Here is a 27,071-nt window from a genome sequence, read left to right on the forward strand (position 1 = left end):
GTTAACCGGTCCGACGGTTAGAAATTTTAGCAACCATACCCGGCCCGGCTTAGACAGGTAATCGTCAACCGGTAACCGGAAATCCGGGTTCGGAGCCGGTTGGACCGGTTCAACCAGCCCGGTTGACAGGTTTACCCCATAGGCATAATATGTAGGACCCAAACACCACTTAATTTATATTTCTAAGCATGTAATTTATATTTCTAAGCATGCTTTTACATTTAGTCAAGCTCAATTGTGTTTGAAATGAAATACATGAGGCATGTAATTGTAATAGCACCAGTTTGAAGACATATTAGTCAATTATGTTAACTAAATTCAACGCGTGCTTTGGCAGATAAAACATTGACATACAAGTCTTCCTTTTATAAATCATGGCGTTTTGCATTATTATATTCTGTGTCTTCATGCACCTAATTTTCTTCTTTTATCCACTCATCCAATGCTGGAACTTCCCCACTATCAGTTCTACATGATTGACCCTCATGTTATGTTATGCCTTTGGACGCTATACGTTCTAGTTATTCTAAACACAATATCTTCATAACCCGGTAAATGATCGAAAACATTCAATAAATCTTCTCGCTGTATTTATTTTAGTCTTGATACAGTCAATCATGAAGCTTCTTCTGCCAAAATTCAAAAAAAAAAAAAAAAAAAAAAAAAAAAAAAAAGGTTGCTTTTACTTAAGATACAAATTTGAATTAGTCAAAATAAAACCTAAATATGAGTCGTCTGCATAATTAAAGACAATTGTTTTGTAGTTGACCATGTTGGGATTCAAAAATAACATGGGTGTGTCGCGAAGAATTCTGAAATCTTGAACGGCGATAAATAAGACGACACAAAAAATATAGTAAAAGAAAAATAACATTTAATATGATTCGGTCAATTGACCCAAATATTAGTAGAAAACTAATTTAAAAGAAACTATAAAACCTATAGAGAGAACAATCTCCACTAAACAAGACTCTTTAACTCTAAGTGACTATATTGTGGATGCAATTGTGTTGTTTATGAAAAAAAAAAGATCTCCTATTTATAGAAGTCTAATACTTCTTCAAGAAAAGGATAAATATGATAGATTTTTTTTTTTCACAAAGAAAATCTTTTTGAAGTAAAATAGAATTATGGTAGAATCCAAATAAGATAGAAAATTCAGGACAAATCCTAACAGACGCATTACTTGTCAACAAATAAGCTTTCCACTACAAAAAAGTGCCCTGTAACGACGAAATCTTTTGCGATCTCCTTAATGAACTTTCTGCGATCTCCTAATACTCTCGAGAATGACCATCCTTCATGGGAAGATGATGAAGCGCGGGCCGCTAAAAATGTGAAGCCCCGATTGAACGGAACACAAAGGTGGGGCTTTTTCTAGTTTGCTCATGATTTTGTGCTAAAGCATTCCTAGATGGTCCTTGGACCATTAAGGATACCTACCTTCAAGTTCTGCCTTAAATTCAAGTTTCGTGTCAACAGTCCTAACGTTAAGAAAGTTAGGGCTCGTTTGGTTAAAAAACAAGTTATCCGGAGATAATTAATTCCGGGATTAGTTATCCCGAAATTGTTATTCCACCCTCAATGTGGGATAAAAAAACACTATAATTTCGGGATTAGTTATCCCGAATTTTTATTTCAACCAAACGTGGTAAAGACGGCACTAAATTTTTATCGCAAAACTATTTTTGCTTATCCATCATACTAAACGAGCCCTTACAGTATGGATTCGCCTGCCTTATTGTCCAAGTAGATCTTAGCAAACTACTAGTTTCAAAGTTTAAATGTCTAGCTATGTACTTGCTTAATTTATACTCCTTCCATTTTATTTCCCGTGAACATATTTATCTAGGTATGTAATTTGACAAAAGAAAGACAAACTTCTAAGGCGTGTGGTCATCTCAAACATGCCATACTACTTGTGGCTACATAAATGTTGGTAGTTAAATTATTTTCAAATGTAAAAATATTATTTTTTTGAAGCAGAACAAAAAGTAAAGAAAAAAATATCTCATCAAATGAAACAGAGGGAGTAATATTTTATAATCTCCAATTGAGTAAAATTTTATCTCTAATAAAAGATTAAAAATCAGGTGTCCGAATTCAGACCAAAGTCAGACAAGTTGACTACTGTATTCTGTGAATCTCGTCTCTCTTTACGGGAAGATGGAAATATTCTTTAAAATCACTACGACTGGCTGAAACAGTCAAAACCATAGGCATCATGCACTTAGAACACAGATGTGTAATGTCTTCGTCAATCTCACAAGATTTCATCTGGAAACAAGGAGTTCATTGGATGCTTGAAAATCACTTTCTTGAAAATAAATTCGTTTATTCGCAAAATAAACAAAGGTCCACTCTCCTTCATTTTAAAAACTATCAGGTATTCTAATTTTCCTCTGTCAACATACAAATACTGAGAATGAACATGATTGTTTTCACCCTTTCTGCCCTGGTTTCTGTAGACTTTACAAACAGAAATCTAATGATTTTGAGGGGGGCTGGGATAAGATCAGTTAAATAGCAGCTCAATCATACAGTCCCTCCTGTTCCCAGACATCAACAAGAAAGTCTACCATTTCCTGTAGATTTTGAAGGTAGGGAATCAACAAGTAGCCATGAAAATACTACATAGCAAAACCATGCTAGTTCAACAAGACTCACAGATAGAGGGATTGGCTGAGGAAAAGGCCTGTTGGTCCCCAGCAAAGTTTCGTAACTCGCATCAAAGCTGCAAACCATGATGGTAGAAGAATACACGTATTACATATATTATTTACCGTTGTATGGAAAGTAAATGCCCTGAAAGCAGCAGCTGCGAAACTACTCATTGAAAGATCAATTGTTTTGAGGATTATGGTAGGGGAAGATGCTCACCTTAATTTCGATTCTCGAGGTGAAGTACGCTTCTGAGGTGTTTTATTTCCAATCCATTCCTGCCTAGTTTTACTCCAAAGAATTAGACCTGCTCCAGTCAATGTTCGATTAAGCATATTAAAAACACATGTGGAGTACTGATAAGCTAAGATGAAAACTTCCAAAGCTAGGTCAAGCTTTCTCCAATTAGTGCACTCAGGTCAATGGGATCTCTACATGGGAATAAGCCAAATCTAAAAGAATGAACAGTATATATCTGGTTTTGTCCTGCAACAAGTGCTGATGAAATTTCCAAAGTAGACCCTTCAATAATTTTGAATAAATAGATACATTTGCAAATTGCAATTGCAGGGACTACTTTAAGCCAACCAACTGAGGCAGTGTAAGAAATTTACCAGATAATTCTTTTTTTCTTTCATTATTTCTTGAGGAGCTTCAAGAAAACTATAGCTATGGATCATTTTGAGGTTTTATATCACCTACCATAGGTTAAACTGCATTCTTGACCTTGCCGGACTACTAACAAACTAAGACTTGGATATCCCAAGAAAGGTTACCATTAGTAAAGTATTCTCATGATAGCCAACGAAAGCAAAAGGGAGTGAAATATGCACTTGCCATGATTTACAAATTCAGAATTGTTGTGTGCGGTGCTGGAACTACTGTGAGCTTGAAGGCCCTGATTTGAAGTACTAATTGATGAGGCACTTCGTTGTGAATGAAATGCACTATTCTCCATCTCACAAGTACTACTGCTCCAAAAGTCGTCCCTTGAACTGCGTTTCCTCAAGCGTTGACCCTGAACTTTCTGTCCTTTGGATGGCCTATCCACTGAAATAACATGTGGAGGCTTTACACAGCACCCAAGACAACTTCTGCTCTGTTACAATCAGGTTTGCAACCATAATAGATGATTAGCATAACCAGTATTTTAAAAAAAAAAAAAAAAAACTGTGCGCTGTCAACAAGATATTAAGAAACATATGGACAAAAAACCCCAGAACATTATATATTACAAATTTGAGATCCGCTTCACAACTACGAGTGCTCACCCCCTTCATTCAGGGAAAGGTGAGATCTGTTACACAATGGCCCCTATACCATTGTACAATATGAAGTGGCAAGTCGATGTAATAACTGATAACATCCAAACAATGATTAACTAGTTCTGTTAAAATGTATAGCAAGCCTACTATTAATTGGCTTAAGCAACTTTGAGAAAGTTGAAGTGCAGTGTACAGCGTACAAATCATTGGTTGACATAATAAGTCACTCACGAATACTCATAAACACGTTAAAAATCAAGGAAGTCATACTCCACAAACAACCTAGAATAGTAAAAAATCTCAAATTCAGGTACTGAAAAGGGATAAGAAAGTCAATCTACAACCCAAAGTGTATAGCTAAATTTTTACCTTTTTTTTTAATCTCAAAGTGAAATAATTATCAAGTCTCACATAAACTATAATTAGGCTTAAGACAGTCCAAGTACATATTCAGATCCATTGCTTTAAATACACGATCAAACCAGGGAGTATAAGGGGAACTTCCTTCTCACCTAAAGAAATTGGATATCCTTCTGACATATTGGGCTCAAAGTCAAACAGTCCAAAAAGTTATACCATGTGTTATCTGGTCAAACAGCGTATTTGATGCGATGACAAAGTATTGGAAGTGAATAAAGTTGCGCTATAAGGGAGCGATACGTAGATGATACAGTTTAGCTACCTCATGCGTTGGGTTGGGTAAGAAGTGAAGGGTGAGAAGAGAAGTAAACCTGAAATTAGACAGGAAGGTTAGTTCTTTTATAGTCATACTAGATAACAGGAAGCAAATCACCAGTACTCCACCTAAGAGAAGTAAACTATTTGAGTTTCTTCACCCTTTACCCTTAGTTTCACCTTCTCGGAATTAAACAAAGTCAATGATGACATTATTCCCCTTAGCATCGTTGAATGGGAGACCTGAGACCCCAATAAAGCTGTTGTCCCACATTGCCTGGAAGAAAACTTTGATAACTAAGAGATCAAAACGGGTCTCAAGAGGAACTTGGGTATCTTATGGGCCATTTTTTGATCAAGTAAGGTAAACTTTCATTTCATCATTCATCCAGAGGATGTAATTCATTACAAAAATCGGTAAGTCTCCTAACAGTTGAAATCCCCTAACTGCTCAAGGAGCTATCTTATGGGCCATATATCTAGGATATCCCAGCGTCAACTCAAAATCAACTTTCAGCTAGCTTCTCAATGTCTAGGGTGTTCCCCACTGTGTCGTGTAGACATATACAAAACATACTACATGTCCAAGTAACAAACGTACCAAACACACAACAAGCCGTCATAATAGAGAACATTAAATTTCCACTTAGATTGAAACTGCAGTGAAGGTGTTAAAAGAGAATGAGGTAGACCTAAAATCACATGGAATAAGTGTGGAAAGGCTTACAATCTCTTGGAATGATGTAGACTAGTGAAAAGATATGGCACAACGGAAGAAAAAGATCTATTTAAGCGATATCAACTAGTTAGGATTAAGTTTTAGATATGTTAATACGTGTATTTCAAGATTCATTTAATCTTGTTAGAAAGAAACTTTATGCCCATGAAAGTATAGAGAACTTGCAGTTTCTTTTATTTTAAGTTATTATATTATTTTATATAATATTGGACAGAGATGAGCTTACATGGAGAGACATATATCTTGATGATTCATATAGCTAATCCAATTTGCTCGGGATTGATGCAATGTTGTTTTTCTTGTTGTCAATTGTCACCAACAAAGAGCATACAACCTAGAGCTTAGAAAATTGTACGACGAATGCAGGGATAAATGTGACCTTTTAAGAATCACTAATTTTGGGAAAGCTTAAGATGGGCTGACAACAACTATACTTCAACCCCAAACTAGTCGGGATCTCTGTATGAATCATCAATATCCACTCTGCTCCATCTGAGCCATTTCATTCCAATACTGGATAACTTGTCATTCGAAACAAATTTGGGGTTCCTGAAAGACAAATTATTAAATACTGGAAAGAATAGGCCCAATTGGAGCATATGGATATAGAGGATTCCTATAGCCAACCCCAACTAGTTTGGGATTGAGACATAGTTGTACTTGTTCGTTTGGGATTGAGACATAGTTGTACTTGTTCAATAGTCACCAACCTTCCAAATTTCACTTGGCAATATAGTACAAAAACATCAAATTCAACACACGTTTATATTTTATTTAAATCTTACATGTTCTTCACAGATTACATTACATCGATTTTATTTCTCATTCACCGATGCTCTGATAATAAGTTATTGAGTATTGCTAATTGCATTGTTCAGGAATGGATCAGGTCATCTTCTATGGTCTCGAATACTAGCAAGGTGGACTTGAAACTAGTTGTAATAACAGGGTTTTCTTCATTGAAAGAGTAAGATTTCAGAGGCCTCTGCTAGAAGCACCAACTCCTTCTCCAATATCCAAAGTAGAAAACAAAGCAATAATATGCTGCCTGAAGTGTTCATATCGTCCTCGTTCCAATCAAAACAGTAACACTAGGATATAACCAACGTGAAATTATCTTAAAACTGCAACAGTGAAGTAAAATCCAATTCAGTATATCATTGTAAAAGATAAGCTTTCGTCATGAAATAGTGTAGCTTGGATTGCTACTTAAACAAATTTCTAGACTCGCATTCGACTCACTTGTTGTATAGCAGTATAACCCCGAAAAGGCACATTTCTTTGAGAACAACCTGTTCAAGGTGATCAGTGAATTATGCAATTCTTTTTCAGCCTTTGGGTGCTTAAGTATTTTAGTATCATTAAACAGAAGAAGATAATTTGCATCTTATAGCAAAAAGAAAAATGGCATCAAAACTTTCTAGAAATAGAAAGGGAATCCTCAATCTACTGTACACCAAAATTTGAGACACACCACATAAATAAACTCTTACATTAAGAAGTGCCCTCCATGTCTCCTTCAACTTTTCCATCATGTACCAATGATGGCTCGAAGATATTATCCCAAAAACCCAAAAGCAGAACACAAAGGAATACTTCGAAAACGTGCCTCTATTTCGATCCTTAAACAACATATATTATACATGGCTCATCTTCTGTTTTATTCACCATTATTGCTTGCTTAGCCTGTAAGCAAGTAACTCAGATTCCAAACCCACCAAATAAATCCCAATTATTGACCAATAAACCAAGAAAAGCATTCCAAAAAGCATTATTAACAAAGTTTACAACTTTACATTCATAGTGTCACTTATTTAATGTGTGTATGTATTACTCCCTCCGTCTCAATTTATGTGACACTCTTTTCTTCTTAGTCAGTCCCAAAAAGAATAACACCTTTCTTTATTCAGTACTCCCTCCGTTCCAATTTATATGACACTCTTTCCTTTATAGTCAATCCCAAAAAGAATGACACCATTTTATATTTAGCAACAATTCAACTCTAAAATTCCCACTTTACCCTTAATGAAATGATTTCTAGCGACAAATTTTTTCGGCTTGTTTTAGAGCACAAAATTTAGAAGTTTTCTTTCTTTCTTAAACTTTGTGCTCAGTCAAACACCCTCATATAAATTGGGACGGAGGGAGTAATAATTCAATTTTGATTTATAACCACAAATTTTTCCATGGCTTGTTTTAGACCCAAGTTTCAAAAGTATTTCATTTTTTCTTAAACTTCGAGTCCAGTAAAACACCATCATATAAATTGGGACGGAGGGAGTACATAAGAAAAGTGATCTTAGTGCCTACAACCTCAACTAATCTACTAGGCAACCTGCTACAGCCAGCAGCACAGAAAATAGATAACCGTCTTTATAACAGTATGCTCTTTGTAAAATTTCCCTTCTATAACAGCTATGTTCCTTTTCAAAAGTAAGTAATAATCAACCATGGTTATCCAAAAGATTGGAACTGAGAACTCCAGGTATTTTCTAGAAAATACAGAAGCACCAATCTCAAAAAGGGGGAACCAAAATGTTTTATACTATTAAACAAAAATTAGTACAGAAATACACATAGAGAAAAAAGAGATAGAGAGAATCAAATTACTGACCCCATGCAAGCAAAGATATGTGAAATCCAGGAGGCTAATGATCTACAAAGTTGCATTTACAAGTGAAATAAGCAAATGGGTATTTGTCAAAGCATCCATTTCAGCCTCTGCACTTCCAATACTGAAATAAAATTCATCTTTACCTGCACTTTTACCTAAAAAATTCAAACTTTATACCAATTTACACAGAAAAAAGAGGGGAAAATCTGGGGTTTTGTTACTTACACTTTTTTTTTTTTGGCCTTTCTCTGCAATTCTTTGGTCTTAAGCAATGAACAAGAAAGAAGGAAAAAAAGAAAATTTCTTAGTGGGTTTACTTTCTTCTTATTTTTGTGCTTTTTTTGTTTTCTTGATGTTATCAAAAGTCAAGAATGGAGATGGGGAAAATTGTGAAGAAAAAGAAGGGGGCTGTGCAATCTTGCTGGACTGGTGCTAATGGAGGTGGGTAAAATGTATGGGCTGTGGGGCCCCCTCAGAAATTTTATTCAATTAAATGACATGTTTGCCCTTTCAAAGGTTCCATTTTAGAAATGTACAATATGATCCTAGTTGCCTGCTTTGAAATTTGGTCCTCTTACATTCTGCCTATTTTTTTAATGGCCTAGTGTAGGGTGTCAATGGTTTTTAAAAAATCGACTTAACCGATCGAACCGTATCATATTAAATCAATTTTTAGGTTTTCTTTAATAAAACTGACGATTTTTATAAAAATTTATAACGGTACCGAATAATTGGGTTGGTTTTTAATTTATAAAAATAAATCGAAAAAATACCGAACCGTACCGAATAAATTTATATGTGTAAAATATATTCTATATTTATATATAATAAAATATTAAAATTTTCGTCTTGGGTTCGGGATGTGTGATGAAATAATTAACACCTAAAGTTCCAAATCTGAAAACTATTATACTACTCCTATTGAAAAATTAGTTCGAGCCTCTAGAATAGTAACTACCTTGCAATCTACAAGGTATTTCAATGATCTTGGACAGAAAACTACAAAGTATTACATATTTTTCCTCTCATATGATTTTAAATTTCTATTATTGGATACTTAATGTTAGTACTCTGAGTTCTTGAGTCTCATCTTGATTGATTTTTGTCCCCTTGTGCGATATAAATTATACTTTTTGTCTTTGCTTAACATTGTTTTACACTAACGTAAAATAGGGGGACCAATTTTTATTCTTGTCTTCTTTCATATTTTTCTTGATTCATCACCTTTTAAAAAGTAAAGGTCTAAATTTTTCTTAGAAGTCACATAGAAGTATGCATGATATCGTGTCTTTAACTTTTACTAGTGACTATGACATGATGATGTTTTATTGAAAAAAAAAAAACTGAAAATTCACCGAACCGTACCAATACTGAAGGGAAACCAATATGATGGGACGGTTTTGAAAGTCTAATATTGGTTCTACAAAATAAGATAACCGAAAAATTGGCATTGTATAAATTTTATAAATTAACCGTCTGAACCGTACTATTGACACCCTAGCGTAATGCGTATCATTTTAAGCTTGTTTTTTTTTTTCTTTTCTTTTCATTTTGCACATCAACTAAGTGTTGTTCTTAGCATTGAACACTGAACTCGTCCTCGATATGCATTAAACACATCCGACTTACATAGTATTCCATCTTCAATGTAGCAACATGTTAATATATATTTTGATTTAATTATGCCATCTTTTAGCTAAGATTAGCAGCAATTGAGAGGAAAAAAAGAGTAGCTTTTAATTAATTTTAGCCTTTTGGAAAAGCAAAACCAACGAAAACAATACATCATTGACCTAAGAATAGCTTACCGTATCTAAAATATTACTTCACTGTCATTTCTCCAATTTAATTCAAAAATAAAAATCAGATTTAGGGGGTTTGATAGACACAATTGAGGATGAGTTCAGGGGTTCAATAGGAACAACACTTAGTTGAGGTGCCAAAATAAAAAAAGAGGCAAGTTTAGGAGGCCGCATATGCATTAAGCCTTTTTTAATCTACTTTTATCCAATTAAAAATGCCTTAGTTTATTCCATTTCATTATGCCTAGCCACTAGGAAAATGACCATTAATATATGTGAATGTGTTTAATTGGACACGAAGTAAGGGTGTGATACTAGCTAGGAAACTCGAGATGGCTTTTGCATGTAGTTTTTACTCCTTTCCTCTCGCAAAATTGACTTATTGGCTTTTTAGTATTGGGTTATCCGATTAACGGTTGGTGAACGGATTAAAATTTCATAGTTAACGGTTTATCGGAGTGGGGGCGGACTACTCAATTTTTTTTATCCGTTAACCCGTTAAGAATTATCATATTTACAATTTTAGTCCTAGGTATATAAAGTATCTATGGAAACCCCTAAAGCTAAAGTCATTCAACCTTATTTATCTCAATTACTTCCTTGTTTTGAGCAGATTTTGAATTTCATCAGTAATGTAACAAAGTTCCAGCTTTTAAGGCAGTAGTTTCAACAATTATAATATGTCTTTTACTAGTAATTGGGATTATGTTTATTACTTTGAAGAAACTTTGCCAACTATTCAATTTCTAAATCCTCAATTCACATTTTCCTAAACTTGCAGTAAGGTGTCTTGACTCTCGTATAAAGCAGTTGTGCAAATTAGAAGTTGTGATTTTGATTTCGTCGGTGGAAGTTGGACTACATGTTGTGATTTTAATTTTTCCTATCCTTTTGATTTAGCCGATACGCCGCCCGATAACCACCTGATAATTGCTAACCTGATACCAAACCAACCGATATCTTATCGGTTGGCTAGCGGATTAGTACATTTAAAACCCAATAACCGATAAGTCGAACCATTAAGCGTAATAATCTGCCCAATCCAGCCGATAAGCAAGCCTACTCTCAATATATGTGAATGTATTTGATTGGACACGAAGTTTAAAAATGAAAGAAAGATGTTTGAAACTTGTGGTCTAAAATAAGATATAAAGTCCTTGAGTTTATAACAAACATACGGAAGTTATGTTATTATTTATATCGGAAGGATCAATTCATTTTTTCCCTATTACATTTACTTCAAACAAATATGGAAGATTCTACTTTTGGGCACATGAATGAACAATCAATGAAATTGAAGGCCGAGAAACTATCTCTCAGAAAGGCCCTTTCTACTGCAGATGAGGTTGACGAAGAGGTCTCTGCGTACTGGAAAAAACTGGGTTTCGCTCTCCATGGGAAAAACATTCCTTCTCCAATAAAGGAGTGGAATGAGGCAGGATTACACCGGATTGGTTGCTATCACGTATAACTGAAATGAATTTAGAAAATCCGATGGCTATACAAGCAAAATCTCTGCCAGTCATTACATCTGGCAGAGATCTCATTGGTATTTCTGCGATAGGTTCTGGTATGATACTGGCCTATGTCCTTCCAATATTGAGACAAGTTGATCAAAAGCCTCTTCTTAGATATAAAGAGTGCCCTATTGGGATTATAATTGTAACGACCCACGAGTCGTTATGTGCCTTTTGACCATTTTTCCCCTGTTGACCAATTTTCGAGATTATAAAGCGTTTCTTGTGAAAAATGAAGGATTTAGAATCCTTAAGTGAAAGCATTTGACCTATACAGTTGACTTTTGGGTAAACGGACCTTTTTTGAATTTTCGTCAATTCCGTGAGGTCCAGAGGGTTGATTATGACTTAGTAGGATGGATGGTTCGACTTTCGAGGCATTTGGTTGCGTTTTGGGTACTTGGTTGGAAACTTGATTTTATTTGTTTGGGGGTTGACTTGGTAAATTAGACTTCCGTTGGAAAATCCAAGGCCGCGGGTGTGTTCGTAGCATATTTTTATGTGTGTGTGCATATCTAGTTTGTGTACGGGGGGCCTCGAATTGATGTCGGGATTTCGGGACAGACTTGCGAAAAATCAGATTTTGCTGATCTGGTGTGAACGCCACGGCGGGCTTGGTGTCGTTGTAGTGGGACCGCCATGGCGAGTTTTGACCGCCATAGCAGTGGCATGGAATTTCTTTGATTCCGCCATAGGGGATGGTCTTACCACACAGTCCCGGCTGCCACGACGAGGGATGGCCTTTAATGATTTCCGCTATAATGGAAGGCCTGATCGCTAGCTGTAGTGGATCGACGGGACCAGAAACTCATTTTATATTCCTAAGTTCGAACCATTAGTCCAACACTTCTAAAACTTAATTCTAAGAGCTTGAAGAGGCGAATATTGAAGAAACTTGGTGGTATCATCTTTGGGGGTAAGTTCCAACCTATTATCTTGCTTATTTACCTTTCTTCTTTGAGTTTCCATGGTGGTTTAAGGTCCTAGATTGGTGGGTGATGCGACCTAGACTCTTAATCATGAAACCTTTAGTATAAATTGATGATTGTTGATTAATTTACTGTTTATATCATCTAAAGTATAGATTAACACATTCTAGGGTTGAATTGCTTGATAGTCTAAGAACCTAATTATGAGACTTGGGGTTTTACCCAAATTTGGGGGTTTTGACTAATTGATCAAATTGAAGGGTCTAATGTGATTAGAAACCCATGAATTTAAGGATCATGATTGTTGGGACTATGGATAAGGTAATTTCACCCTTAATTTTCCGTTTTGCCCTCGTGACTCGTTAGGGTTATTTTGGACATTTTGAGTAACCTTTCCCGAATTGATTTCTCGTTCAATTAGTTGGTTGTCATGGTCATTTACTTACTTGCGATGTTATTCTTGGACTACCATCGTTCTGAGGCTCTTCGGAAACAAAAGTCTAGTATGGAGTAGTTCGTGGCTACTGTTCTGCATTCGAGGTAGGTTATGCCTTACCTTAGTTAGACTTTGATTAGCGAAACTTATATATTCTGTAGAATTGAGTGGAGAGAGCATGATTAGATCTTCGGACATGATGTCTGGTTGGATATTACCTAGGTTGGTATGACTTTTGATTATGTGGGCTTGTCGCCGTTTTTTACGCATTGTGATATTGTATTTGTATTCGTACTGTGGTGATTTGGGATGGTATTCTATTAGGTCGGTTGATTGTGGCTTGTTGTCCTGTTATTGTGATTAGGCTTGTTGCCTTAATTGTTGTGATACATGTTGCACCCATTTCTCTCTTGTTGTGTCATTTATCATCGGAGAAAGGAAGAACAATCAAATTAGGCCTGAATCGTGTTGTATAATTATATGCATGGCATACATTCTCATTTCTCATGTATATTGATATTGAATTATGACTTAGTACTAATGATGATACATGAGAAAATGGAGCACTTTAGTGACACCAGACTTAGTTGTGAGGTGTACTTGTTATATTTGCAAGTAAAGGGTGTCATAGACTCTTTATGTTGATTGAGATGGTTTGTATGATTCATTCCATGGTTGAGTTAATTTATCTAAGTCCTGATATGGCTTATGGCATTGTGACTCATACTTTCATTGGCATTTGATTTCATTTATTTATCATGCTTACTTTTGAGTTGGTGTTTCATATTGGGGTTCTAGACTTGAACCATATTTTGAATACTCACTTTACATACAATATATGTATATAAGACACATCTGACAGGGGGTGAAGATGTGGCCTATTTGTGAACTCATGATCCGAGGTCTGTTCCGGAATGAGTAGACTCGTGATCCGAGGTATATTTCGAAGCGAGGGGTATATGGACTTCGCGGGTCCCCGCGGGTCATCACTATTTAGCGAACAATGCCTTTAGCTTGTGTGTACAGGTTTGAGGTATTTTGCCAATGCATTGTATTGCATAACATTACATTTTATTCTGTGTCATCATATGGCTCTTCACGTCTGATTTGGTATGGTTTATTTGTATCACTGTGGTGGCATAGATTGGATTATAGACTGGGTCAGATAGCAGAGTACGACTCTGCCTAGGTTCAGAACTTGGTTTTGTAATTATCATTTGAGATTATTGAGACTCGATAGACTTGTGGTTCAGAAGTTTCATCTTAAGTTATGATTCGGTTATGGGATACTCTGTGACCTTGATTTGGGTATTATGTGCCTATCTGCTTATCTTGTTGATTTTATGCTTATATGCGTGAACTAATCTTAGTCGGCCTATGATGCTTACTCGCACTGTTGTTTGTCCGATGCTACTCTTTTTGTACTCTTCTTTTGAGTGCGGTATTCTGGAGTTCTATTTCGATCCTCGAAGTGCTTCTCAAGACGGTGTTATTGGAGACTTAGGGTGAGCTGCTGCCAGATCTGTAGCCCGAGTTTCCATTCTTCGTATACTTGTCATCTATTTCCAGACAATATTCCTTTTGATGTTATGAGCCTTGTATGGCAATATTCAAAAACTTTTTGTTATATATTCAGACCTATGTGTTTATTAGTAGCTCTTGTGCTAACTTAGACTAGATGCCTTGGGTAGAAGAAGTATTCCACACTTATTTTCTTTTAATTGATCTTGAGATTTATTATTATTACATTGTTCTTCTGCATTGATAGATTGCATGTTGGGTAAGGGAAGGGTTCGCCTACCAAGGTGAGAAATGGTAGGTGCCCGCATGACTAAGCGATTTTGGGTCGTGACAGTAATGGCTCCAACTAGAAAACTTTTCATACAAATTAACGTTGTCGTAAAAAAGTTTACTCACAATCTCAGGTTTGTTAGTATGTATGGAGGGAATGATTTTGCTAATCAAATTTATGAACTATCAAAAGAAGCCCATATTGTTCTTTCACTCCAGCTTTCATGAATCGTAAGCTCTATTTGAATGGTGGAAAATTGATGAATCAAGCTGACATGATGTTTGACAAAGGATTTGAACCTCTGCTCAGAGAAATCATTGGAAGGACCCGAAAAGACCGTCAAATCATTCTTTTCTCTGCAACCTTTCCTCGCAAATTAGAAAGGATGGCTCATGGAGTATTGTCTGATAATCATGTCAGATAATTGTACGTGCTAAAAGTACTGTCAACAGTGACATAAAACAGACGATTGAAGTGATTGAAATAGCGGAGAGATTCAGTAGACTTCGTCAGTTAATTGGGGAATGCAAACCCAAAGGAAAAATGTTGATATTTGTGAACACAAAGGAAAAGTGAGATGAATTGTGTTCAAAGTTGTTCCATGCCTCTCCCTATGTTATATCCCGCATTTTTGTACATTAGTATATTCCGAGCTAACTGTGAAAAGTTAAGGACAAGACTAGTCCCGGATGCGAGGTTGAGATTTTTGACCTTCGATTTTATTTTTAAGACATAAGTTGCTTGAAATTTCATTGACTTGGGATATTATGGAAGACTTGGGGACAAAAGTGAATTAGTGGAAGTTATAAAAAAAAATTCATGAAAATATGGAAATTTAGTGTTCATGAAATTAAAAAGCCATGAGCCATGCACATGACTTGTGGGCCATGGGCCACATGGAAGCATGACTTGGGTTATAAAGATGAATTATTAGTCATCTTTATTATGTTCCACCAAGAAACTTCAAGAAATATGAAGAACAAAAGAGGAGGAGAGAAACGGCCAGCCATGGCCGAATTTGGCCATGGGATTTTGGTGAAGAAAAATTATTTTCTTCTATGTTTTCTACTCTTTGGAAGGTGCTAAACAACATGGAGCAATTGTTAGGGCAAGCCAATCCTTGGTTTATGCAAGTTCTCAACCTTGGCCAAGTGAAGAACTAGGTCAAGAAAGGTAAGTTTTAATCCATTTTTCATGTGTTATGAAGGGTTGTGCATGTTGTAGTAAGTGAAAGTGGATGAAATTCATGGAAGCATGGAAGTTGAGATGTGGCCGTGTATGTGTATGGTATGTAGGAATGAAAGATTAATTTTATTTAGTATGCTTTGGTTGTTGTTGTAGAGATTTTATAGTGAAAATGATGATTTAATGATTTAAATGGAAGTTGGAATTGTTTGTAGGTTGTTGGAAGAAATAATGTAATTTTTAATATAGTTTTTGTATTATTGTGGTTGATGTCGTTAATGTGTGGAATGTTGGTGTAATTTATGAATTTGGAAGGAAAAAATATAGTGTTGTAGTTTTGATTGAATTTGGAAGACTTTGGGCTATGTAGTATATTGGTTGGGCCGTTTGAACACTTTGTGGATTGGTTGAAATATTCTTGAATCTAGTTTGAAGGATTTCGGATTAGTACTTGAATATGTGTGCCTTGTGTTGGTTTGAAGGTATATGGTTAATTTGAACGTAATTGAAATGTTGTCGAAATATGTAGAAAAGAGTTATTGACGTTAGAATGCCTTTTGAATTAATTGTTGATGTTGCTAGAATGGTTGTTGGTAGTGTTGTTGAAGATTTAGCCAGTTGTAATCTCGGGATGTTGAATTTACTGGGAGAAATGCTTTCCAAATTTTTGTAAAAATTAAGTGCTAGTCGAAATTGAAGTTTTAAGAATCTATGGCTAATGTTTGGTACCAAATGATATTATTGTAGATTTTGGAGAAGTCGTGACGTAATTTTGGATTGATTTAGGAAGCGGACGAGGTATGTGAAGCTTAACCCTTCTATCTTTTGGCATGTCCTAGTATTAATTAGGCTATGACACGAGCCTCGGGATAACTCCACTCTCGAGATCCGAGCTCATATATGTATTTTATTTGCTTCTCAAGGTTCACTCTTTATTTTTAATGAAACCTAACTTGGGTTCTTATGTTTTTCATTTGATTGAATTTCAAAAGTTTTATAAAGAAATTTTGCTATCAAAAGGTCCGAACTTCGAACGCTCGTAACTTTTGCATACGAGCTCGGATCGCCCCGAAACATAATAGGTAACTTCATAAGACATAACTTTCCCCCAACTCTGGTAGTCGGGCTCGGATGGGGGTCGGCACCCGTCCGTGGGGCCCGCGGCTTTTCTATGTTTGTCCTTAATGACCTTCGAGAAAAATTTGATACTATTTTCACTTTGACTTCCGCATATGGATTTCTCACTTATTTAAGGAGTTTTGATTATGATTTTATGCATATTATTGTCACTCACGACTCGCTCGTGCATATGGTTAGTATTTCTTTCACGGATCCCGGCCGGTTATGTATCGTGCGCACTATGTTATTTTCGGTGTGATGCTTGTGTTGCGGTTCACCGAGCTCCTCGCTAGAGGGCGGATTCCGTTTATATTGGTGTTATCTTGTGTTATGGCGTTATGGTAGGCTATGATGTGTTATGGGGATATGTCGGGTACGGAGATATGAACCTTACGGTGTGATCTTTGTGGCGTGGCGCCAACGACGGGCGAGCGACCACCGTTCTAAGAGCCCTATGCATGATTTGTATTTTTTATAAGTAAGCATTTTGATATTGAATATTGCATTTACTTTCGTACTTGGTTTTGACTATGATCTTGTTTACTATATTTCATGCTTTGCATACTCGGTACATATTAAAGTGCGACCCCGCTTTCTTCGGGGCTGCGTTTCATGCCGCGCGGTACGGTGATACTTATTTGGATGACCCACCGACTTAGGATTCTGTTCGGTCGATTTGGAGCGCTCCGCATTGGGAGCCTATACTTCGATCCGGCTTTTGTTATTGTACATATATATATGCATATGTTTGTTCACGGGTACGGCGGGGCCCCGTCCCGTCATATGATTACTGTTATGACTCTTGGGGTCTGTAGACATGTATGTGTGTGGTTATGGGTATTCCTTTGTTTAGTCGTGTCGTGTAATTTGTGATTTGGACGTCCCCCTACACTATGATAGCCTTATCGGCTTATTTGTGATATTATCGTTTGGGTTACGATAACGATATGTATACATGCATTTGTGTGGCTTTAGGGCGACGTTCCACTTTTACGTAAATATTTGTAATTTGCACACGGTATAAGCTACTTGTACGCTACGGGTTAATGGGTGTGTACGGGTGCCCGAGATCGGGCACTAGTCGCGGCCTACGGGGGTTGGGTCGTGACAAAAGTGGTATCGAGAGCGGTTCGTCCTCGGATTGTCTCGGGCCGGTGTCCGGTAGAGTCTTGTTTATGGTGTGAGCGGCCACTCATAAACGGAGGCTACGGGGCATTTAGGAATCGGTGACCCTTTTAAATGTCTTAGATCGTGCGATAGAGCCAAGTCATAGGAAATGAGATTCCTCGCACTAACCCTTGATTTACGCGGAAGAGTGACATCGACGGAAGGAAGCGAACGACGATGCGAAGGTTACAAAGTGCGCGGTAAGTAACGGCAGAGAGGTATATGTCGAATAAGGTATCGAAATGTAAAGTCAAAATTTTAGAAAGGAAAAGTAGCGAGAAAAAGCGCAACGGGTGCGATCCAAGATGGACATACGAGGTAAAGTTTCCCCATTTTCATGCTATTGTCGATCTTTGGGAGCTGTGTGTGGCTTGATACGATATGTATATATATAAATATGTTGGCCATTTTTGTGAGGCATTGTTGGTATTTCCAACGTACGAGGTTTTGTGATAATAAGAAATATAGAGGAAACTCTCGCCGAAATTTTCCGGGGATAAAACAAGAATGAGGTATGGATTTGTAAAATGCCTTGAAAGGTTGTGTTAATGGTAAAGACAGAATTTGTCTAAGTTGCAAGTACGGTGGACCTCGAAAAATAAGTCAACTACGGAATTGGCGGTAATGATAATTAGGAGGTCGATACTGATAGGGTAAAAGAATTTAGGAAAAGGGTTTGTGACATTAGGAGATGAGTTAAAAGAGGTTGGTAAATCTCGATAGAGTATTATGTTAAGGTACCAACTGAATTGATAAGCGGGGATTAATTACGACGAGTTTATAGTTAAAAGAAAAGTGATATGATTGAGGCCAGAGTACAAAAATGTGACGAATATGCTCGTACTGACAAAACAGCTTGTACGATATTAAAAGTAAGATTGACCAGAAAGGGCAAAAGTTAAAAAGTGTGACGCTATAAGATTGGTTGCGAACAGGATATTGCGTGAATATAATAGAGATCATTATGAAAATGCGTACAGTTTGGCGAGGAAGCGACTAAGAATACGACGTGATTTGTGTAACTAAAGTACGAAAGTGAGCTAATGATCAAAACAAAAAAGGAAGAGAAAAGGAGGAAGAACTCAAGAAATTTTCTTCGGGGGAAAATACAGAATAGGGACTACGAGATAACGGAAACAATAGTAAGCACAAAGAGAGAAGGGATTAATTGTAAGGAAAGAGACAAAAAGATGAAACGCGGGTAAGATAACGGCGCGCGAATAGGTGATGACATGTGTGTGGTGAGTAGGAGGGTTATCAACGACGAACCGTGAAAGATCGGATTATGGAGAGATGAACAACGAAGTAGAGGGAGTGATAGAAAATGACTGGCATAATAAGGACGTAAAGGAAAGTAGGGGTGAACGGAATATGACTTGAAAGTAAGAAAGGGATTATGTAAGAGTAATATTTTCCCGAATAGATATAAAGGTACTATAAAATTTCCTCGTGTGCAGGAAAGAGGGATGAATATAAGTTGGAGAAATATGGTAAGGGGGATGCTAAAGGAAGCACCCAGGATAGGCACAATTAAATAAGGGTGAATATGGAACAAAAAGGGAATACATAGTTATGAGCATAAAGGTGTAGTGCGACGACACGGTAATAAGGTAAGGCTAGTAGTGAGATGAATTTGGAATGTTTGTGAGTGGGTTAGAAGTCTATGTTGGGCATGCAGTAAGCGTAAAAGGCGTAGAGACCTCCGTTGGGAATTCCGAGACCGCGAGTGAGTCCATTGCATGTTTGTGTGTTTGAATGCATGTCTGGTTTGTATCTTGGAGGTCTCGAGTGATTGTCAAATTTCAGGATTTGGGATTGTGAAAAACCAGAAAGTTTTTGGTGTCTAATGTCCGCACACCTAGCGGCACCAGGCTCGCGGTAGCGGTCCGCCGTGGCGGAGGACCAGCCGCTATAGCGGGCTAGTGGGACTTGTGTTGAGTCGCCACAGCGGAAAAGGATCCGCTGTGGCGGACTCGCCATGGCGAAGTGTGGCCGCTGCCGGCGGGCTCGCTGCCGCGCGCGCGTACATGCGGATGACGCGACGTAATCATATTTAATGCCTTAGTTAAAACCCTTATTTTCTATCACTTCATTTATTAATCCTAAGCAACCTTGGAGGCGATTTGAGGTTATTCTTGGCTGGTTTCTTCTTGTGGGTAAGTCTCCTAACCTTAGCCTTCATCCTCTATCTTTCATATGCTTTAACCCATGCTAGGAGTCTATAAGCAATAAAGATAGGTTTAATGATTTCTTCACGCTCGGAGTTTTAGTCTTTCAAAATGGGATTGGTTAGTGGGTTTAACTACTTTAAAATGTGGAGTTTGATGAGATAATAAGTAACAAGCTTGAATCTTCCATTAATGCTGATGAAATTGATTGTTTCAAAGTTAGAGTTTATATCCAAATTGGGGTTTTTTCACTTAAATAACGAAATTGACCCATTCTTGAGTTACTTTAGCAAATGATTGATAGGATTGAACTCCTAGAACACTGATTTGCATGTTTCACTTTCAAAATACCCGTTTTAACTTTGTGGGCCCGTTTTCCCCTTTCTTCATAGTTGAATTTAATTCGAAAGTTGAGTATAGCAATATGGGTGTTGTTCTTCCTTATTTTTGATTTAAAACTCGAATATGAATAAACTGTAAGTATTTGGAGGCTCTATGAAAGGGCAAGACAAAGTGTGATTGTTCGTGGCTCCCGCTCGGCTACCAGGTAGGTTATGGCTTACCTTTCGGTTAGACTATAATTAGTGAAACATATGTGGGAGTTAGATGTTGAAGGGGAAAGCATCCTAGGCCTTCGGGTATGGAGTTGGGATAGAATTCTATTAGGTTGGTTGCTGTTGATTGTGGCTTGTCGCCCTGTTATTGTGTTTAGGCTTTTTTTTCTTATTTGTTGCGTTGTGATACGTCTTTGCATTCATTTTGTCTCTTATTGTGTCATTTATCATCATAAAAAGGAAGGATAATGAGATTAGGCCTGAATCGTGATGTATACTTATGATGATACACGGTTGAAATCTTGATTATGATTTACTATTAATGATGATATCATGCATGGCATACATTCTCATTTCACCTGTATATTGATATTGAATTATGACTTGACATTGAAGATGATAAATGAGAAAATGGAATATATTGGTGACACAAGGCCTAGTCATGAGGTGTATTTGTCAAAATTGGAAGGAAGGGGTTGTTATATACTCTTTATGTTGATTGAGATGGTTTGTATGATTCATTCCATGGTTGAGCTATTGGAAGGAAGGGGTTGTTATAAACTCTTTATGTTGATTGAGGTGATTTGTCTGATTCATTCCATGGTTTAGGTTGTGACTTGTACTTCATTTGCATTTGATTTCGTTGATTGATCATGCTTATATTTGAGTGGTGCTTCAGATTGGGGTTCTAGACTTGAACCATATCTTGAGATTCATTTTGTTTACAAACATATGTATAAGGCACATTTGATAGGGGGTGATGATGTGGCCTAGTTGTGTACTTATGATTCGCGATTTGTTCCGGAGCGAGGGGCTCGTGCTCCGAGGTCTGATCCAGAGCGAGTGGTACATGGACACCATAGGTCCCCTGTGGGTCATGACTATTGTGCGAACAATGCCTATACCATGTGTGTACAGGGTATTTGACTAGTGCACTGCATAGTACATCATAACATTTCATCCTGTATCATCATATGGTTCCATATTTCTGATCTGGCATGGTTTATTTGTACTATTGTTATGGTATAGATGCATTATAGGCTGGACTTGATTGTGGATTAGTGACTCCACCTAGGTTCAGGACTTAGATTTGTGATTATTGATTTGAGATTGTTGAGACCTGGCAGACTTATGGTTTAGAAGCTTCGCCTAGGCTTATGACTTGGAAGGCGAGTTCCTGTATGACGTATGTGTGGGTGGAAGCTCTTGATATATTGGGATAATGTGATTCGTGATTATGCTTGATTTCTTATCTGCCTACTTGTTGATTTCTTTCTTCATATATGCGAACTAATTGTTGTCGGCCTATGATACATACCAGTACTTGTTATTTGTACTGATGCTACTCTTGATGTGCTCTTCTTTGAGTGCAGAGTTTGTTACTAGTACCAGTTCCCGTCCTCGAGAGTGATCTGAGTCTACTTGACAGAGATTCCAGGGTGAGCATTTGGGCTAGATCTATCTACTCTGTATTATTGAGACAGTATTGATATTTGAAATTTGTACTTCCTATCACACTTGTTTCTATGTAATAGTGGCTCTTGTACTAGTCCAGACTAGATTTTTTGGGTTATTATTACTTCCGCACTTATTATTCATATGATTTGAATCTGTTAGCTAAATCATTGTTTATTTTGGCATAATTCTTATAAATGACTAAAATAATTTGGGAATGGTTCGCCTACTGGGGGATAGTATAGGTGTCATCACGATTCACGAATTGGGTCGTGACAGGCACTCTCTCTAGGCATTAGAGATATCAGCAAGGATGTGGTAGGCTCCATCTCTATCTAGAGCGAGTCAGGTCTATCATATTCATATATAGAGATCACGGGTAGGTCAGGGCCCTGGCCCGACACTTGTATCAGTTGTTCAGTAACAAGTATTAGTAGAAGCTTCGAGAAAGTAAATGCGGGTTCTTTTGTATTCAGTTGCATGTCATGGGCCATTGGCCATTATATTACTTAATTGTCCTGTTAGTTATATCATACTAGTGGTAAAGATTCACAGTAGTTGTGTTGACACCTGATTTTTGACCTCATGTAATTTATTTTAATTACCCAGAGTCCTTGGATATCAAACGGACTAAAATGCATATTTTTTACAAGTCAAAATGATTTTTAGATAATGTTTTTCCATTTCTTTTGGCAAAATAACTTTAATAATATTATGAATCATTTAGAAATTGATTTACACATTTTCGTAATTAATATGGAACAAGAAGATTCTATATATATATATATATATATATAATTTAAAACCATTATTTAAATTGTTAAAATTATCAAAAAAATCAATTAACAAGCACTTTACTCTTTAAATTCAAGAAATCTCGATTAATTAAATGAATTAATTTACCTCAATTCTTAATTTTGCATATTTAATTTGCATTTTTTCATATTTAATTTGCATTTTTACAATTTCTTGAATTGATCATAATTAATCAAGTACTTAATTGTGGTTAATTTCATAAATTGCTCACTAAATGGTTAATTGGGGCCACAATTGAAATAATCAATTGTTGGCTAATTTTGGCCTTAATTGAAATAGCCAAATTCATGGTTTATGTCTATTGAGGTCATCATTGCAAAATTAGCTTTTTAATTGTTTGGCTAAGTTTAATTTTGGCCTTAATTGAAATAACCAAATTTATGATTTAAGTCGATTGAGGTCATTATTGCAAAACTAGTCTTTAATTGTTTGACTAGGCTAATTATGGCCATAATTGGAAGGACCAATTTCATGGCTTTAAGTCAATTGAGGCTATATTTGCAACTTCAGACCATTTGCATAATTAACCGTGTACTTTAGTTAAGTTAATTGGTTAATTAAATCATTAGGACACTGATTAAGGAGTTTAATTCACTAATTACTTTAGTTATGGCCATTTTTTCTTAAATCCTTCCCGTATATATACAAACATATACACAAATATACATGTGTATACACATATATCATGTGTATATGCGTATATTGCCCCTCCCCTGATTTTAAGTTGAGCCAGGCCCAGTCCGCCAAGGACCAGAACCAACCCAATATCAGTTAAAAAGGGTAAAAACCCCAACTCCTCTGTCATTTGCACCAAACGACCCCTTAAGCATTAGAGGAAGGGTTTCCTCTATGAAACCCTAGCCGCCTCCTCCCTTCTCTCTCCTATCTAACGTCACACACGCTGGAATTGGCAAAGATAAGGGCCCGCATCGGTTCCTCTAGCTGCGGTATGGCCGAGAATGGCAATAGCATTAATTGCTCTGTCATTTCTCAACCAAACCCACCAAAGACCGATCCAAACACGGTACAATCTTCTACTTTTCTTCACTTTTCTATGTTTACAATGGATAGAACTGATTTTCTTTAATTGCATTTGTTTGTATTCATTTTTTGAATGGGTTATTGTCATTGGTTTGGAGAGAATCATGCGGATTGACCCTATATGAGTCAAATCCGACCATTGGTTCCTTCTTTACCTTCATTTTGGTCCGTTGATTGATGTTGATTTCATGAAAATTTATGAAGTTCCACATCGGACTGAGTTTAGGATTTCTGAGAATTGGGGTTCTATATAAAGAACCCTAACCCTTTACATTAGACAGACCTTCACAAGCTTGAATCTGATTTTGAGCTTAAAAATTTCGATTCAACTAGGGTTAAAATTTTATTGCTTAAAATCTTGACTTAATCAAAATATTAGTCTAAAAGTTTTGTTTTCTCTTTTATTGTGGTTTTGTGGCTGAGTACAAGGGTTGAGGAAGCAAGGATTTCTTCTATGTTCAATCTCGACATTGGCTGCACTCACAAAAGGTAATGTTCTTTCCTTTCCTTTATTTTTTAGCATTTAATGTTGTTTAAGTGTTCTTGTTAATTATGTGTTTCAGTTCTGTTTTGTTGATTATGTGATGAAGTTTATTGATAGTGTTGGTTTATTTTCCCATTTAGTTAACATATGATTAGTAAACATTACTAGTTTATAATCATGTAATTAGTGCAATATTCTATTTAGGCATATGACTAGTCCATGATCTTGTTTAGTAAAATAGTTGATTAACCTTGCCTTAGTTGAATCATGTCATTATGATACTTGTCATACTTAATTAGTGTGATCTGTCTACTTCTTAAGAACTTGCAAATCATATTTAGCTTAATCAACTATTTTTGTTTAGTATGAAATGTTTGGCCTGCAAATCGATGCTTAGCTACCCACATATCATCCACCATATCCAAACTAGGCTTGCTTTGTTTTACGACTTATATGGGGTTAAGTCGTATGTTGAAACAAACCAGTTTGTAAACTTTGTTCCCTTTGTGGTTAGTTGAGTCTATACTAGTTTGGGGAAGTTCTGTACTGATTCAATAATCAATAAATGTCCATGGTTGCCTGTCACGACCCGACTAGAGGGCCATGACGGGTACCCGGAGCTGACTACCGAGCACCACTCATTATGCTAATCATCATACCCATCCTGGACACATATAATCTCCAAGGCAATACATAAATATATAAAAGTCCTCACGGTACCCAAAAATGATATACAAAAAATATACACTGACATATTCATGAGACAACTACTACCCATGCATACATATCTATGAGCCTCTACTAGAGTACTGAGACATAAGGACGGGACAGGACCCCTTCGTGTCCAAATATGTACACAAAAGAATGTATCAACAAATGGCACCTCCGGAATAGTGAAGTGCTCCTGTGAATCTGCCGAATAGCTCCTAAGAATGCGGGGCGCCTCCCGTCTACACTTGTGGGCATGAACACGAGCGTCCATAGAAAGAAAAGGATGTCGGTACGAACAATGTCTTGAGTATATGTAAGGCATACACAATAACATGATAAAGAGATGTAAGAATATAAGGCAAAGGGATAACCTGTAACTGATTGCCTCTTAAGGCGGAGTCATGCATGCTAACTCATATAATAAACAACATCATATCATGTAAACATTTGTATGTAATTGCCCAACCATATAGGTGCGGTGTGATCATCATTAGCCCGCGTCCGGGGTAAACATCTTTTGCCGCCCACTAGTGGTGTCTGCCCATGCCATCTAGACATGGTGTATATGCCGCCCGCCTTAACGGTGTCTGCCCGTCCATATAGGCACGGTGTAATCTCATTATTATACATATATACGATCATAAAGCATGCATCAGAACCCAAGTTAAAGCTACAACTCTATCGGGGTGACGTAAGGTCAAGAACCCCCCGATGACATTATGGAGTAATCATGATCATCATGTCTCACCTTGAAGAAACTAGCATCATAAGGTGAGTCTAACAACAATGAATAACATCAAGGAATCATATAAGGATCATTAGCTTCATAAGAATATCACATCATGAGCTTTAAGGTCTCTAGATTTAGATTCATCGTCATCATTATCACATTCATAACACGTCTCTTATCATTATCTTGCAACTAGCTCTTAATAATCATAGACTTATAATTTCTGGAATATGAGAAAGTCATGGAGAGAATAAAGTAAGTCATATTATAGGAATCATGCCTTAGAAAAAGAAGGGACTAGCCTCACATACCTTTTCGTCTCCTTAACTTTATCAACTAAATGGTTTCCTTCGAAGCTGGCGATTCTACATTCAAGAGAATTCGTACTAAGATTAGATAATCGATAATATACTCAAGCTTAAGCGAAAGCGACTAAAAGCTAATGAAAATTGGGCAGCATTTCCTTTGTTTCTACAACTTTCTCCATATAATATAACAATTCCCAAACATCAACAACAACATCCATAATATCATGATCAATAAACTTGTTAAGCTAGATATTATTCAATTCTCACAATTCCCTCTTCAAGTCATCCTTAACCATGGTCATCACCCAACGTTGTATTCATTCACATATAGTGCTTCTTCAACACTCTTAATATCATTAATAATGAGATTATACTCATTTCATGTCAAGAACTATCATTCAAATCAAGTTACCATTCAAGAATTCCACTATTTTCATATTTGTACTCCATTTTCCACTTTCTTCCATAATCCAAGTCTTTCAACCATTCAATACCCTTAATAACATGGAATAAACATAAAAATCACCTTTGATTATGTAGGAACGGGCTTTGGATGGAAACACTTCACTTGGATAAAACCCTAACTTTGATTCCAAAGGAATTTCTAGCTTCCATGGACCCTAGTTAGCATCCTTGCACTTGATTCCACTAATTATTGGTGTTTGATCTTGGATTCACCTTGAATTTATGTTGGTCTAATATATGGAATATTCTAGAGCTCTTGAGAGGAGTGGGGAAGATGGGAAATGAAAAATAATAACTTGGATCACTTATTTGTACTTGAAAACAAAGCTGTCCCGATCATGTTATACGGACCCTTATACGGACCATATAAAGTTATACGGACCGTATAAGTGGTCGTATAACTCCACTTTTCCGGAATTGCTCTCGTCGATTCGTTTG

General features: G+C 36.7%; 1 protein-coding gene across 7 annotated transcripts; it reads right to left on the reverse strand.

The window, feature by feature from the left end:
• Positions 1-2,314: 2,314 nt before the first annotated feature.
• On the reverse strand, positions 2,315-8,423 carry LOC132029522 (uncharacterized). Of its 7 annotated transcripts, none has more exons than XM_059418770.1 (7): positions 8,182-8,423; positions 7,955-8,097; positions 6,834-6,951; positions 3,499-3,760; positions 2,881-2,968; positions 2,668-2,734; positions 2,315-2,585 (listed from the first exon to the last, which is right to left on the reverse strand). In XM_059418770.1, exons 2-7 carry the CDS (start codon positions 8,008-8,010, stop codon positions 2,532-2,534), a joined length of 645 nt encoding a protein of 214 aa, XP_059274753.1. In that variant the 5' UTR covers positions 8,011-8,097; positions 8,182-8,423; the 3' UTR covers positions 2,315-2,531. The 7 variants fall into 7 exon arrangements, with proteins under 7 accessions (XP_059274753.1, XP_059274754.1, XP_059274752.1 ...); XM_059418771.1 differs by having other exon boundaries at positions 7,955-8,102; positions 8,180-8,423; XM_059418769.1 differs by having other exon boundaries at positions 8,176-8,423.
• Positions 8,424-27,071: the final 18,648 nt, after the last annotated feature.

The sequence above is a fragment of the Lycium ferocissimum genome, chromosome 9 (genome assembly GCF_029784015.1).
Source record: "Lycium ferocissimum isolate CSIRO_LF1 chromosome 9, AGI_CSIRO_Lferr_CH_V1, whole genome shotgun sequence".
NCBI lineage: Eukaryota > Viridiplantae > Streptophyta > Magnoliopsida > Solanales > Solanaceae > Lycium > Lycium ferocissimum.